Source organism: Neolamprologus brichardi, chromosome 7 (genome assembly GCF_056152115.1).
Source record: "Neolamprologus brichardi isolate AB-2024 chromosome 7, ASM5615211v1, whole genome shotgun sequence".
NCBI lineage: Eukaryota > Metazoa > Chordata > Actinopteri > Cichliformes > Cichlidae > Neolamprologus > Neolamprologus brichardi.
Window position 1 is genome coordinate 55,319,821 of NC_142110.1, and position 13,601 is coordinate 55,333,421.

General features: G+C 40.8%; 1 protein-coding gene across 1 annotated transcript in view; it reads right to left on the minus strand.

The window, feature by feature from the left end:
• Positions 1 to 447: 447 nt before the first annotated feature.
• Positions 448 to 13,601, minus strand: part of pde8b (phosphodiesterase 8B) — a 48,254-nt gene continuing 35,100 nt past the window's right edge. Inside the window, exons 18-22 of the mRNA XM_006804755.2 lie at positions 11,521 to 11,738; positions 11,248 to 11,386; positions 10,424 to 10,591; positions 10,100 to 10,229; positions 448 to 4,154 (exon numbers count right to left, since the gene is read on the minus strand). Coding sequence (XP_006804818.1) covers positions 4,045 to 4,154; positions 10,100 to 10,229; positions 10,424 to 10,591; positions 11,248 to 11,386; positions 11,521 to 11,738 — 765 coding nt within the window. The 3' untranslated portion in view covers positions 448 to 4,044. The remainder of the gene's footprint in view (positions 4,155 to 10,099; positions 10,230 to 10,423; positions 10,592 to 11,247; positions 11,387 to 11,520; positions 11,739 to 13,601) is intronic.

Below are 13,601 nucleotides of genomic sequence, written 5' to 3' on the forward strand. Positions count from 1 at the left end.
ACTGCTTAATCAAAAACCACGAACGAGAGAGAGATGCTGGCTCTGCAGCTCCTTCACACCTTTGTCAGCCCAATGTGGGCTTTATTTAATCAACACGTCAACTAAAGGACTTGATGCACTGCATCTTGATCACAACATGTTTTGTACAACATTATATTATAAAAATACATCCCAGCTGTAGTTTATGTCAATTAATGTCTCACAGATTGGAGATGGTGGACAGTTTTAGTTAATTTTGGAATCTTTTTTAAAAAACATTAGTAGTAAATACCTTTAAACAAAATACACATAACTTATTCAGTGAGATTTCAGGATGCTGGTAAGTGAATCCTTTTATTTTGTAAAGATGTGTCGTTTAGATTTTGTCCTCCAACTTTTGGGAAGAAGGCAAACATTTCAGCTTGAAAGGATTCCTGTAAAACATCTTTGTGCCAATAACGTAACAACTTTATATTGAAAGAACTTTTTAATTGTCTCTCACAATACAACTTTGTGTTTGACAGAAAACATCAAAATAAGACCAGAGGGAGCAAAATACATTAAACCTTTTCAACAAACATGGCGGCTCTTACGTAAAGCTTTTGTAACTACTATGCTTGAGGCAGTAACATCTTTGAAAACATTACAGTTCTCATGGCCAATAACCCTCGTACTCCATACATGATCATTTTCTAATTATTGTTATGGTTGTAAATGATACAAAAGATAGAACTGGCACGTTCTTGCAGTCACGGCCAACAGTTTTATTGATGAGAGGGAAATCGAAATCTCTGTAAGTGATGAAAGCTTCTCTTTATATAACAAGCTGTTACACAATCTGCTTCTGGCTCAGTAGATTCAAAGCAAAGCGTTATGTCACCTGCTGTAATCGAATGTAACTGAGCTCATCATATTCTGCTTGTTACTGCTCATGGAAAAGGCTGTCTGACATTTAAATCTGAAGTATTTAAATTGTCTGTGTGAATAGAAATCTTCATCGTATACTAGCAAAAATATCTTCTCATAGTCAGTGATAGCAGCTATGAAACATTCAGAGGTGGAGCCACTTTTCAAGTCACCCTAAAAAAACCCAAACAAACATAACTTTGGAAATTAACAGCAACACATAACATCCACAATAAAAAGGTATGAAAGCAAAATATGTAAAAAGCAAAGCGAAAATAATATTGGCCGAGTATTTACAAGAACAGCAGATACATTAGGTAGTTTACAGTGTATTGCAACAAGAGCAGAGCTACACAGTGAGACGTAACAAGATTAAGGCGTTGATTAAGACCTTCATCGTCAGCATAATGACAACATCAGTGTGAATACATTGAACATGGAGGTGAACAAACAAGGAACGTGCGTTTGATCCAACTGCACCTGGTTCAGCTTCTGTCGTTAAAAATCTCGTAGTTGTACAAAATACATGGAAAAAGCTTCGGGGGCCGTCAACACTGACTAACTCAGAACTGTAGCACAGACTGTGATGCATCAGGCCAAATATCCTAGTTTTAAAAACATCTAAAACACATATGGCTTTTCTTCTTTTTGTGTTTTTTTTAATTTTAATTTTGTTTTTATGTATAGAGGAGGAAATGTTACAACAAAAATACTTGTGTTCTGAAAAAATGACCAAAGAATAAGGCACCTTAAAGAGCTCTCTGTGCCTTTGGTTAATACTGCTTGTTGTGCGTCTCCTGGATTACCACGCACATACTTGCACATGCAGCTGAGCTGGACAGTTGGGACATGAACTGGTAATTACATAGGTTCACCACAGTAGTAGCCTATAGATATCTGGATATCGCCATTTTGAGTTTTTGAATTTGTAAAATAATTTATTATGAAAGTCTTTTAAAGATTCTGCTGCTGGCAGTAGTGGATTCCAGTGCTGTCTTCACCTTTTGATATTAAAGCTTAACAGAGGTGATCTTAAATATCCAAGTCTAGTGACTAGTATTATTATAGTAGTATTCCATCCTCAGTCATAGTAGGATGAAATATAACACTGAACCAATTCCAGTCCAGCCACCTACACCCTTTCACTTTGTTTGCACTTTGTGGAGGCCACATTAAGTGCTGTTCCAAGCCAACAAGCCTTATGTGGGAATGGGCTCTAGAGTCCGCAAAACACCAAGTGTGCACCTGTGCTGACTTACTCGCTACATGGAGGAAACACACTTACAGATATGAAGGACTGTTTGAAGACTATCTCAGTATGAAAAATACTTTTGTGGAAGTTTTCTACATTTGTACATGTTTTTAAAAGTGCATCTGAATTTATTTGTTCTTATTTTTGTTGCAACAAATTCTAATAACAGAGAGCAGTATGTAAAATCACAATAACGACCTGGAGCATGTTAAAAAATGCCTGAATCAAACTGAAACAATCACGGCGTATTTTCCAATATGTGATGGACATATTAATACATTCATCTCATAGCGGCGCACATCTCCAAAGGAGCTGTTTGGAAGTACCTGTTTTCGCCTGAGAAAGGTGAGGGCATCCCAGACTTTTTCCGCTTTATTTCTGCCCTCCTTCATAATTAACAGACTCTTCCACACAGTGGAAGTGCCAGATTGAAATTGGGCCTTTGTGTTGGTTTGATTTGATTCACGGACAACATGACAAATTTAGAGTCTACCACCTGTAGATGGAAGCCATATCATTCAAATGACACCCACCCCACCGAAAAAGGGGCCAAATGTCTTCAGTGTGAATTTTGGTTGCAGGATTCAAGCCTAAGTAAAACCGCTTAAGCAAAAAACACAAACGAGAGAGAGATGCTGGCTTTGCAGCCGTGCTTTTACAATCTAAACACGGCTCAGCAGCTCCTTCATACATCTGTCAGGTCTTCATTTCATCACTAAAAACATGTCAACTACAAAACCTGACACACTGTACCCCGATCAATAGCGAAGCATAGGCTCAAATAGAAAGCCTGTAACTATGTTGTTCAAATACTCGCAAGTCAATCTTTTTTGGGGGGAGTGAAAATGTCTACAGTTAGTGTCACAAAGCTATGAGTGTAACATCTGATAACTAAATAGCTCTGATACAGTGCAATTCTGTCCCTCCATTTGTTCTGACATGCAGGTTTGACAAGGATCTTCATTATCCTCACTAGCTGCTTTCACAGTGCACGTAAGATGGTGATGTAGAAGAAATGACAGTAGGTTATCAGGTGGCATTTTACAAGGTATTCTGCAGCTATATGATCTCAGGATCCAGCATTTGTCACGAAAATAGCCCTACAATCGGCAATCTGAGGACTGCACCCTGGTACATAGGTAAGTACTCCTGGAAGTGCCCTTTCTTTAAGATTTTGTCTGAACAGGGCAAATGGACAGGAATTGAAGGGAATTTGGTCCCAGACACAAGTCTCTACGTTGTTTCACAGCTAATGCAAAGATTAATTCGAGCTAAGCACCTTTTACTAGCTGGAACTGTGAAAAAGGAAGTATGGAGATTTGCACTCACTTGTACTAAAATGCATGCCCAGATCACTTCAGATTCTTGTTTTCAGTCAGTGCCTCTGGCAATTGTCACGTTTTACTATCCATATTTCTTGTATAGCAGTATACAGATACAGAAAGGAAATATTTGCTTTAAAGAAAACTTCCAAAAGCAAAGTCAACAAAAAGGGAGTTCAAAATGTAAGATGTCATGATTAGCTAAAGTGCAGGTTTCTGTTGTATTAAACTGTATGGTACAGATTGTCAGGTGACCCATGAGGTCCACACTGTACCATGGAGGTGCTATCAAGATATACTTTAGGGGGCCATAAAGTGGCAACAGGGAGACAGCCTCCAATGACCACCTGTTCTCTACTGGTACCACTTCCAGCTAGAACCATACAAGAGGCTGTGATTTGAGATGGAAACGGCATATCTGTGTTCTTCCGATTACAAAATTTTCAGGCCGTATCCAGGAACCCCTGAGAGGTCAGGAACTTCTGTCAAATCCCAGCTGAAAAGAGTAACTGTTCCACCGCAGGGCTTCATTCACTGTCCTACCCTGCTTGGAGTGATATATGTAATGAGGGGATGTGGACTCGGTCACGAAGGAGGCGGAGGACGTAGACTCTTACAGTTCATCTCATCCAAGGTCTTCCAGTATTTGTAGTTCTCTGACAGGTGTTCCATTAAGCCAGGAAGAGTGGCAAAGGCTGCAAGGAGACACATTGAAGTTGGTAGAATTAAAAACAAACATGGCTACACAGATGTGTGTTGTTAGGCAGATTTCAGTCATAGTAACTAATTATAAATTCAAACCATTAAATCATTGAAATAATATTGCACAGATCCTCTTGGTTTCACCAAAATTGCTCATACAAAAGACAGTGGACGATATCCTGTGATATCTGGCACCAAAGTGTGAAAGGCAGGAGATAAAACTGTCCATGGTTTGGATTTGATTTTCCATTACATCCCACAATTTCTCAATCAGAACATTTGTAGGCCAAATCATCATCTTGACTTCTTTGTAATCTTCCTCAAACCACTTTTGGACAAATTTGGTGTGTGTAATAGGTAATGTGTGCAGTGCCTTTTTCTCATAGTTCCATGGTTTTCAGGTAAGCAGTTCATCTAGCTGTCCATGTGATGAAAAAGAAACATCACATTTCTCATACACGGCCATTACTTTATGATCCAGTTCGGACATTGGTGGCATATTTGGTGATTGATTAGGTAAGCATGATCACTCTGACTGGTCTGCACTTATATAGCCCCACACACATTACTCTGACACCTTTGTCATACAAGCAGAATTAAGAAATAACCAGACAGACCAGCCTTCACTCCCCACAAGTGTGAGTTAGTGTTCGCCGCCAGTGACCATGTCACAGATTCACTGGTTTTCTGTCCATGGTTTGTTTTTTGGCACTGGGATCTAAACAATAAATACCAGGGACACAACAAAGGAACTGCTGTTTCGAAACCTTCTGCCTTCCAGCCTTCACAAATCAGCCCTTGTCACAGACTCACACAAGCTGAGAGACTATTTGTTGACACCCCTTCAAGATTCAAGATTTACTTATTGTCATTCAGCACTACCTCAAAGACGCAATGCAGAATGAAATTACGTAGCACAAGCTTACATAAGACATATAAAAATGTCAATACAGTTAAAAAAAAGGCAACTATAATAAATAAATAAATACATATACAGTCAGTGGTACATATTTAAAAAGCACAAATAAAAATGCTGATTGCACTGAAATTTTTTTATTGACCGATTGGTAGAGTATAATAATCTAGGGAATAGAAGCTGTTTTTGTGCTGTTCAGCAGTTTGATGGCTGGTGGAAAGCGCCTGAGGTGCGACCTGCTACGATACCGTCTGCCTGAGGGCAGAAGTGAGAACAGGCTGGAGTTGGGGCGGAAGGTGTCCCTGATGATGTTTTTTGCTCTGGATAAGGAGTGTTGTTTGGCTGGACCCTCAATAGATGGCAGTGTGACCCTAATAGTCCTCTCAGCTGATCTCACCACTCTTCTCAGGGCCTTTTTGTCTGAAGCACTGCTGTTCCTGTGCCAGAGAGAGATGCTGCTTGTCAACACACTCTCAATGGTGCCTCTGTAAAAAGTGGTGAGAACCCTGGCAACCTCTGGTCACTTAGGAAAAATGTCTACTCTCTGACTAGTTGGCAAATAGTTGTTGGAGGTTGTTGTCAGTTACTGGAAAGGGACAACATCAGCCTTCAGCATTAAAAGCTGCAAGGTGCAAAGGGTGCAACTAGAAGGCATTCTGGTTGTCCTCAAAACTCTTTACAGTTTGATTAGTTTCTTTGTAGTGTTTGCAGACAAATCCATGTCAATCAAAGCATTATCAGAGTGCTTTTTATAGCTATGTGCAATTTCTTGCTAGCAACTGGCAATAACCTTCAGCAGCTGGTTGTGGAATATGCACTTTTCCTAGCCATTTCTGGTTACCAGTGGGTCACTGAATGGTCTCTTGGCCTGAGCAGCTGGGGCGTTAGCAAGCGCTTTCACAGCTACTGCCAGCAACCGCGCGCAACTGGTCTCGGTATATGTTTTTTTTCCCCCAAGTGACTGGCCTCTAGGCCCCTATCCCTGTGTGACTGAAGCCTAAGACTGCAACTACAAAACTTACTGTTCCCGTTGACACTGTAGTTTTTATTCATTTCACCTGACAGTGGTTTTAAAAAAATGTGAAACATATATGGTGACAGATGACAGCTGGCAAAAGATTAAAGGGACACCTGCAGATATAGCCTGGTTGGTCATATGTCTCATATCTATAAAAGTAATTTTAATGTATCAAGTCTCAAAATATCAGATTATTCAAAGAACCATGAATAATCCCAGTAGAGAGAATGCAACAAACACATATGTAAATTATATTTTCAAAAAACAAAACAAAAAACAAAGTAACAAACAAACACACACACACACAGACACACAAAAACAGGAAATCAGGGATAAACACCTACATTTGCCACTGACTTCCTGTTATCATTCCACATGGACTGTTAACATTTGTAAGCAGGCTATGTGCAGTCAGTTTGTGTACAGCTGCTAATGCTACATAGACTCTACAATGGTTCTCCCACATTAAAGGTCAGCTGGGGCTCAAAGGTCTCTCTGCCTCTCTCTCTCTCACACACACCCACAGCCTGAGGCACCACAGCTTCGGCTTGTGTTGTTTACATCCTTGTTTCCGGCGTTGTTGATGAGCCACACTGCATCTGTGGAACTAACAATGACCCCTGCCTTGTCCTGACAGTGACCCTGGTGAATTGAAAGAGGCTGCATGTGTGTTTTTGTGTTTATGTGCAAGTGAAGTTCTGCTCGGCTGCTTGTCGAGTGATTGTAGCCGACCCCTCCACCCTCATCCCTGCCACTATTTCCCTGACTTCCACTCCCCTGATACTCTTGTAATTTCTCCTCATCCCACTGGCGTTTGGAATCTTTCCGTGACATCAGAGCTGACAGTAAACAATCTGCCTCTCGGGGAGACTATGCTAAGAGGGGAATTCAGTGGGAATGAGGAACTAGTACAAGCAGCATACTATCCCGTTCCACTCATCATCACTTTCTCTCACTATCTCTTTCCTGTCATTTTCTCTCTTGCAATCTACTAAGAAAAAAATCACTGACGGCAATAAAAGAGGCCAGGAATCAAGATGGCACTGTCAGAGGTTTTGTTTTAGTTGGACTGAAATGCCTAATTGTTTCAATTATTGCATTTGAGTTATGGAACAAACTGGAAATGTGGGAAGTGATTCAGAGGTCTTAACCCAGACTGGTTTAGTGCCTGTCCCCCAAGAAAGGTTACACTGAGCAGACACAACATTGCAGTAAGTAACATTAATCATGTTACAATGCAATTTCCTGTTGGGACAGGGTAGGTCCTGGCATTCATGCAGATGTTACTTATCCCCCTATCCAAAATCAAGTGGGATAATGCGCCCCACCACATGCACAAATACAGCTTGAGGAACATTAGAGCTGACCATAAGGGTGTAGCAGGAAGCAAGATTAATAGGTTAGTGAGCTACGACGAGCTTAGAGGTAGAGTCTTCTGTGTCATGAAAGTGGCTCCCTTTCTACCTGGCTAAATCACTATGGTAACTTATGCTGAACAGACAGCTGGAAGAGTCACGTTTTCATTAACGCTTTTATTTTCAGCATATTTTCTCTTGTAGGTGAATAAGTTTTACATGTGCAAGCTGTTAAGCTCTACCTTACTAATGCAACAAATGAAGCCCAGCTGTAAAGTTAGAGGAGAACAAACTGTTCAGTGATGATAACAAACTGGAGCAAACTGCACTCATAGTAATGATTTTGTGCAGCAGAAGAGTTATATGTGAATGCGCTCAGATCCTGAAAACTAAAACCTGGCTTAACAGAGAAAGCAACCATTAATACATAAATCAGCAGCCATTTGAAGATATTAATGGGGGAGCTTCTTTACACTGAAATCAAAGCAAGGTTTATGGTTCAAACAGAAATCATCATCTAGGCTGATGAGCCGAGCCACTGCAGTCTTGCTGTTTTGGAAAAGGATAACTGCAGGACCCTGCACACTCACTGGCTAACAATTTGTGATTGATCCGTTGTTAGCATACCCTGGATAATTCTCCTTTTTCTGATCCTGAAAAATTAAATTTTTCCTGTTTTAGAAATTTTTTCTTAAATGGCATGATAAACCTCTCTGTGCAGATCAAAGACTGTTTTGCTGAAAGGGTCCTGAGCCACAGTATTTCCTAATAATAACCATATTTAAGAAAGTGTATATGTTTTATTTCAACATGACCTGACACTTGTGACTGACCACACAAAGTTATTAGGAAAGTGTCTACTGAGATCACAGCACAAGAGAGCAGAGGGCTGTTTTCCCATGGACCTCTATGTTACCAGAAGTTGTTTTGCGGAGGCGTCGCATCCTATTGACCACGGACCGGTTTATATATACTGTATATACTATATATATATATAGTATATACAGTACACGGACTGGCCTTTAAGGTGTCGCGGATAAATACAACAAAATAAAACCAGTACCGGTACCAAAAAAATAAGATTTATTCATAACACACGGGAAAAGACCCAGGGAAACCGAGTTAACGATAACGCTGTCAAGTCGAAGCCTTGCAGGCTCAAAGTTTTGTATTATTAATGGATTCATTCAAAGCACCTTCAGGCAACTGTTGTTGTGATTTATTGCAAATTATTAGGGGCTTGGCTGCTCTGTGAGTGACAGGTGGTTGCTGTTTTGTCTTGTTTGGTATATAAATTTACAGTTTAGGATTTTCAGTCGCCAAATTTAGTGTTCCAGTTAATATCAAGTTGATTTATGGATGCAGCTTTCTATTATTTCACTCAAATCTGGCCTTTTCTGGCATCCCAAAAATGAACAAACAAAAGAAAAAAAACCTTTTATGTCATGGTCCGGGTGTGTGGCTGTAAAATTCCTGAAGGTCTGGACCTCCATGGTATCCACCCAAGGGCAGGGCCAGCCTCCCTCACCTGTAGCTGATTGAGGCAATCAGGTTGGAGATTTAAGCTGCTTGCTGACACTGCTTCCTCACTAGTTCGTCAACTACCCTATTTACTCCTGGAAATTCCATCACACTGAACCACTCATCTTGGAAATCTGGTTAACCCGCCTGCTTTCAGAATCATCTCCTTGCTTCACCTGCCTGCCTTCCTGCCCTTGCACCACCTCGGGACCTTCACTGCTCAGGACAGCTGCCACACACCACCAAACCCACCTAGACCGCACCACCTCTCCTTCAATGCTTCCATCTCCCACCTGCACATACATACCTAATCACCAGCCAGCTGCCATTGCTTTCTTGGACCTGTCCCCTTGCTTATCCCTTTCCCCTGGCCAAGACCCTCACGCCCCATGTGTCAAGCCTTAAGTCAGGTATTATCGTAAACGTAATTTTTGTGCTAGTTAATAAACCTTTGTTAAACCCTTTCCTCAGCCTCCGCTTTGGGCTTTCTGCACGTGGGTTTGATTTTTGGTACTCGGCCTCCGGCCGTTTTGTGACATTTTAAATGGTGGTCTATGAACCAGTCAGCGACTGTCCAGCTTATATTACTAGTTTTTAACTTTGTCACAGTCTTTATTTTGCAATCTGAGCAAATCTCACCAGTTTCTGTTGATGACAGTGTTGTCGGGAATGCATTTTTTATTTTATTTTATCAATCTCACATCCACAGAATGTATTTAGAAACAAGAGAACAAGACTGCTTGGACTAACAGAAGCAGGCTGGTAACTTTAGGACATTTAGTAAAGATTACAGTCACATGTAGAATGTGAAACAATTTTCACTTCAAGAGAAAAGATGTGAAAGATCATTTGGGAAATGGTCTGAGTGAAAGCATTAGAGGAATCCTTAGCAAGCAAATGGCTTCTTATAGAACAACAGTTACTTTTGTTCTGTGAAAGTAAACATTTAAACTTGTTAAGCAGCAAGTCCCAATCTATGATTTATGATCCTGACCTTTTAGCTGCACAGTCAGACTTAATATGTGTGTAAATATAATACTCCACTCTATTGAAAATGACTAAGAAGACTGCGTGGAGAACCACCCCTGAGAGAGAAACACAGAACACAGTTGAATTTTTTGCTCTTACCATCCCAGGCGTCAAACATATCAGTGATGAAGTAGTCTATGAAGGAAATCTGAGATTTGGGGACACTGCAGGTGTTCCTGTCGAAAACGGGCATCACCACTGGCAGCCCTTGTCTCTTCTCCTCATCTGTCTGCAGGGAAACACACATAATTCAATAAACAGGGAGCTTAGACGGCAGGAGGCCATTTATCTAATAAAGTATGCAAAGTGATTAAGCAAAAACAAATAAAATTAAATGAACAGTTGACTATCTTCACAGTTATGATTCTGTTCTAAGCTTTAAACCCGCTATTAAACTAAGCTGTTTTACTGCTGCTCCCACACCTGTGCAAAGTACTCCTCAGAGATCCGTCCAGCCCACTCGATGCAGAGCTCGAGTGGTCTGCAGGGGTTTGCCACATCTGCACACTTGATCAGCATCCTCTTTATCAGCAGACGATTCTCTGGAGAGTTTCTGATGTTGGCCTGGCCCTCACAGTCACTGTTCATGCTCTGTGGGAAAGACACAGCAGATATAAGCATCTGGGACATACAGAAAACTGAAGGACATAAGACACACAAACACATATATTGAGACATATTGTCTCATCACATATCTGTTTTGTAACTCTGATTTCTAATAACTTCCTGGAAAGTTTCCTGGAAAGAGCTAATGTGGAACAATTTGTATTATTTGCAAAAAAAAAAAAAAAGAAAGAAAAAAAAGAAAAAGAAAAGAAAACCAAACAGGAAGTGTTGCTCTTTATCTCCCCAGGCCTTTATCCTTCGGCAGACTAAGCAAACTACTGCTGAGCAGTTAATCAAATTTTAATCTCAGTCACAGTTTTCCCCTCCAGTATTCAATACATGAGGTTTTGGGAGTTTTTGCAGCAAAAGAATGATACAAATTAAAACTAATCAAATTTAAAATTGATATTTCATTTCTTGTCCTTCAATAAACACTCCAGTTTCAAAGATTAGAACATTCTGGCTACAATATTTCAGGCTTTATGGGGTTAACACATATATAATACTCGAGATAAAAGAATTAATTACAACAATTAATAATTCTTTCTTTTAAAAAGTTTAATACATTCAATATTTTTCCAAAATGTATACACCTTATTATTTGCTCTTACTGAGTGTCTCTGAAGCTATCTGACACTTACACTCGTGCTGGTCTCCTCTATGGCAGCCATTGGCTTGTTGATACTGTTCACAAATTTGCTGACGTGCTCAAAGTGTCTGGTCATCTCTGTGGCAAGCACCATGTCTATGATGGCCTGTCGCAGCGTTCGGAACTGAGTCCTGTATGCAAAGGGTAAAATAAAATCAGCATCTATTCACATTCTGCATTGTTGCTGCATGCTAATGTAAATCAGCTGTGACTAAGAAGAAAACAAAAAGAAAAAAAAAAAAACAGGTGTGCTGCTTCTACTGACCTGTCGATGTTCTTGAAAATGTTGCTCTTGCTGTCACGGACAGTGAGCTGGAAGGCGAGGGCTGCGTGGTGGCTCTCCAGAACGGCCGTGTCATTGTAGAGTATGGCCAGTTCACTACCTGCATTACACAAGAAGGAGTTGGTCCTGCCTGGGTGGTCCACATCGTGGACTGCTGCTGCTATCAGTGCTGCCACCTCATCCAGCTGGTCCAGACTGCTCTGAAGAAAACAGTGGAAACAAAAGGCCACATCAGTACTGGACTGCTCTGCATATATGGATGCGAGACAGAACTTGCTGGAATAGGTCCTGGCATCTCTGTTTAGATTGCTCCCCTCGTGTTCCAAAACCAGTAGCAGAAAATGATGGATGGATGGATTTAATTTAATCTATATAATGAATACTATATTTGTATTGCACGATGCCTCCCCTAGGCAGCATCATTAGAAGACATAGCATACATTTTCACTGCTATGCAGATGACACCCAGCTCTATCTGTCCATGAAGCCAGATAACACACACCAATTAGTTAAACTGCAGGAATGTCTTAAAGACATAAAGACCTGGATGGCCACTAACTTTCTGCTTCTTAACTCAGATAAAACTGAGGTCATTGTACTCGGCGCTGAAAAGCTTAGAAATATGGTATCTAACCAGATTCTTACTCTGGATGGCATTACCTTGGCCTCCAGTAACACTGTGAGGAACCTTGGAGTCATTTTTGACCAGGATATGTCCTTCAACGCACATATTAAACAAATATGTAAGACTGCGTTCTTCCATTTGCGCAACATCTCTAAAATTAGAAATATCCTGTCTCAGAGTGATGCTGAAAAACTAGTTCATGCATTTATTACTTCCAGGCTGGACTACTGCAATTCATTATTATCAGGATGTCCAAAAAACTCACTGAAAAGCCTTCAGTTAATCCAAAATGCTGCAGCAAGAGTACTGACAGGGACTAGAAAGAGAGAGCATATTTCTCCTGTTTTGGCTTCCCTTCATTGGCTTCCTGTTAAATCCAGAATTGAATTCAAAATCCTGCTCCTCACATACAAGGTCTTAAATAATCAGGCCCCATCTTATCTTAATGACCTTGTAGTACCATATTACCCTATTAGAGCACTTCGCTCCCACTCTGCAGGCCTACTTGTTGTTCCTAGAGTATTTAAAAGTAGAATGGGAGGGAGAGCCTTCAGTTTTCAGGCCCCTCTTCTGTGGAACCAGCTTCCAGTTTGGATTCGGGAGACAGACACTATCTCTACTTTTAAGATTAGGCTTAAAACTTTCCTTTTTGCTAAAGCATATAGTTAGGGCTGGACCAGGTGACCCTGAATCCTCCCTTAGTTATGCTGCAATAGATGTAGGCTGCCGGGGGATTCCCATGATGCACTGAGTTTTTCCTTTCCAGTCACCTTTCTCACTCACTATGTGTTAATAGACCTCTCTGTATTGAATCATATCTGTTATTAACCTCTGTCTCTCTTCCACAGCATGTCTTTTATCCTGTCTTCCTTCTCTCACCCCAACCGGTCGCAGCAGATGGCCGCCCCTCCCTGAGCCTGGTTCTGCCGGAGGTTTCTTCCTGTTAAAAGGGAGTTTTTCCTTCCCACTGTCGCCAAAGTGCTTGCTCATAGGGGGTCATATGATTGTTGGGCTTTTCTCTGTATCTATGAAGCGCCTTGAGGCGACATTTGTTGTGATTTGGCGCTATATACAGTGGGGCAAAAAAGTATTTAGTCAGCCACCGATTGTGCAAGTTCCCCCACTTAAAATGATGACAGAGGTCAGTAATTTGCACCAGAGGTACACTTCAACTGTGAGAGACAGAATGTGAAAAAAAAATCCATGAATTCACATGGTAGGATTTGTAAAGAATTTATTCGTAAATCAGGGTGGAAACTAAGTATTTGGTCAATAACAAAAATACAACTCAATACTTTGTAACATAACCTTTGTTGGCAATAACAGAGGTCAAACGTTTACTATAGGTCTTTACCAGGTTTGCACACACAGTAGCTGGTATTTTGGCCCATTCCTCCATCCAGATCTTCTCAAGAGCAGTGATGTTTTGGGGCTGTCA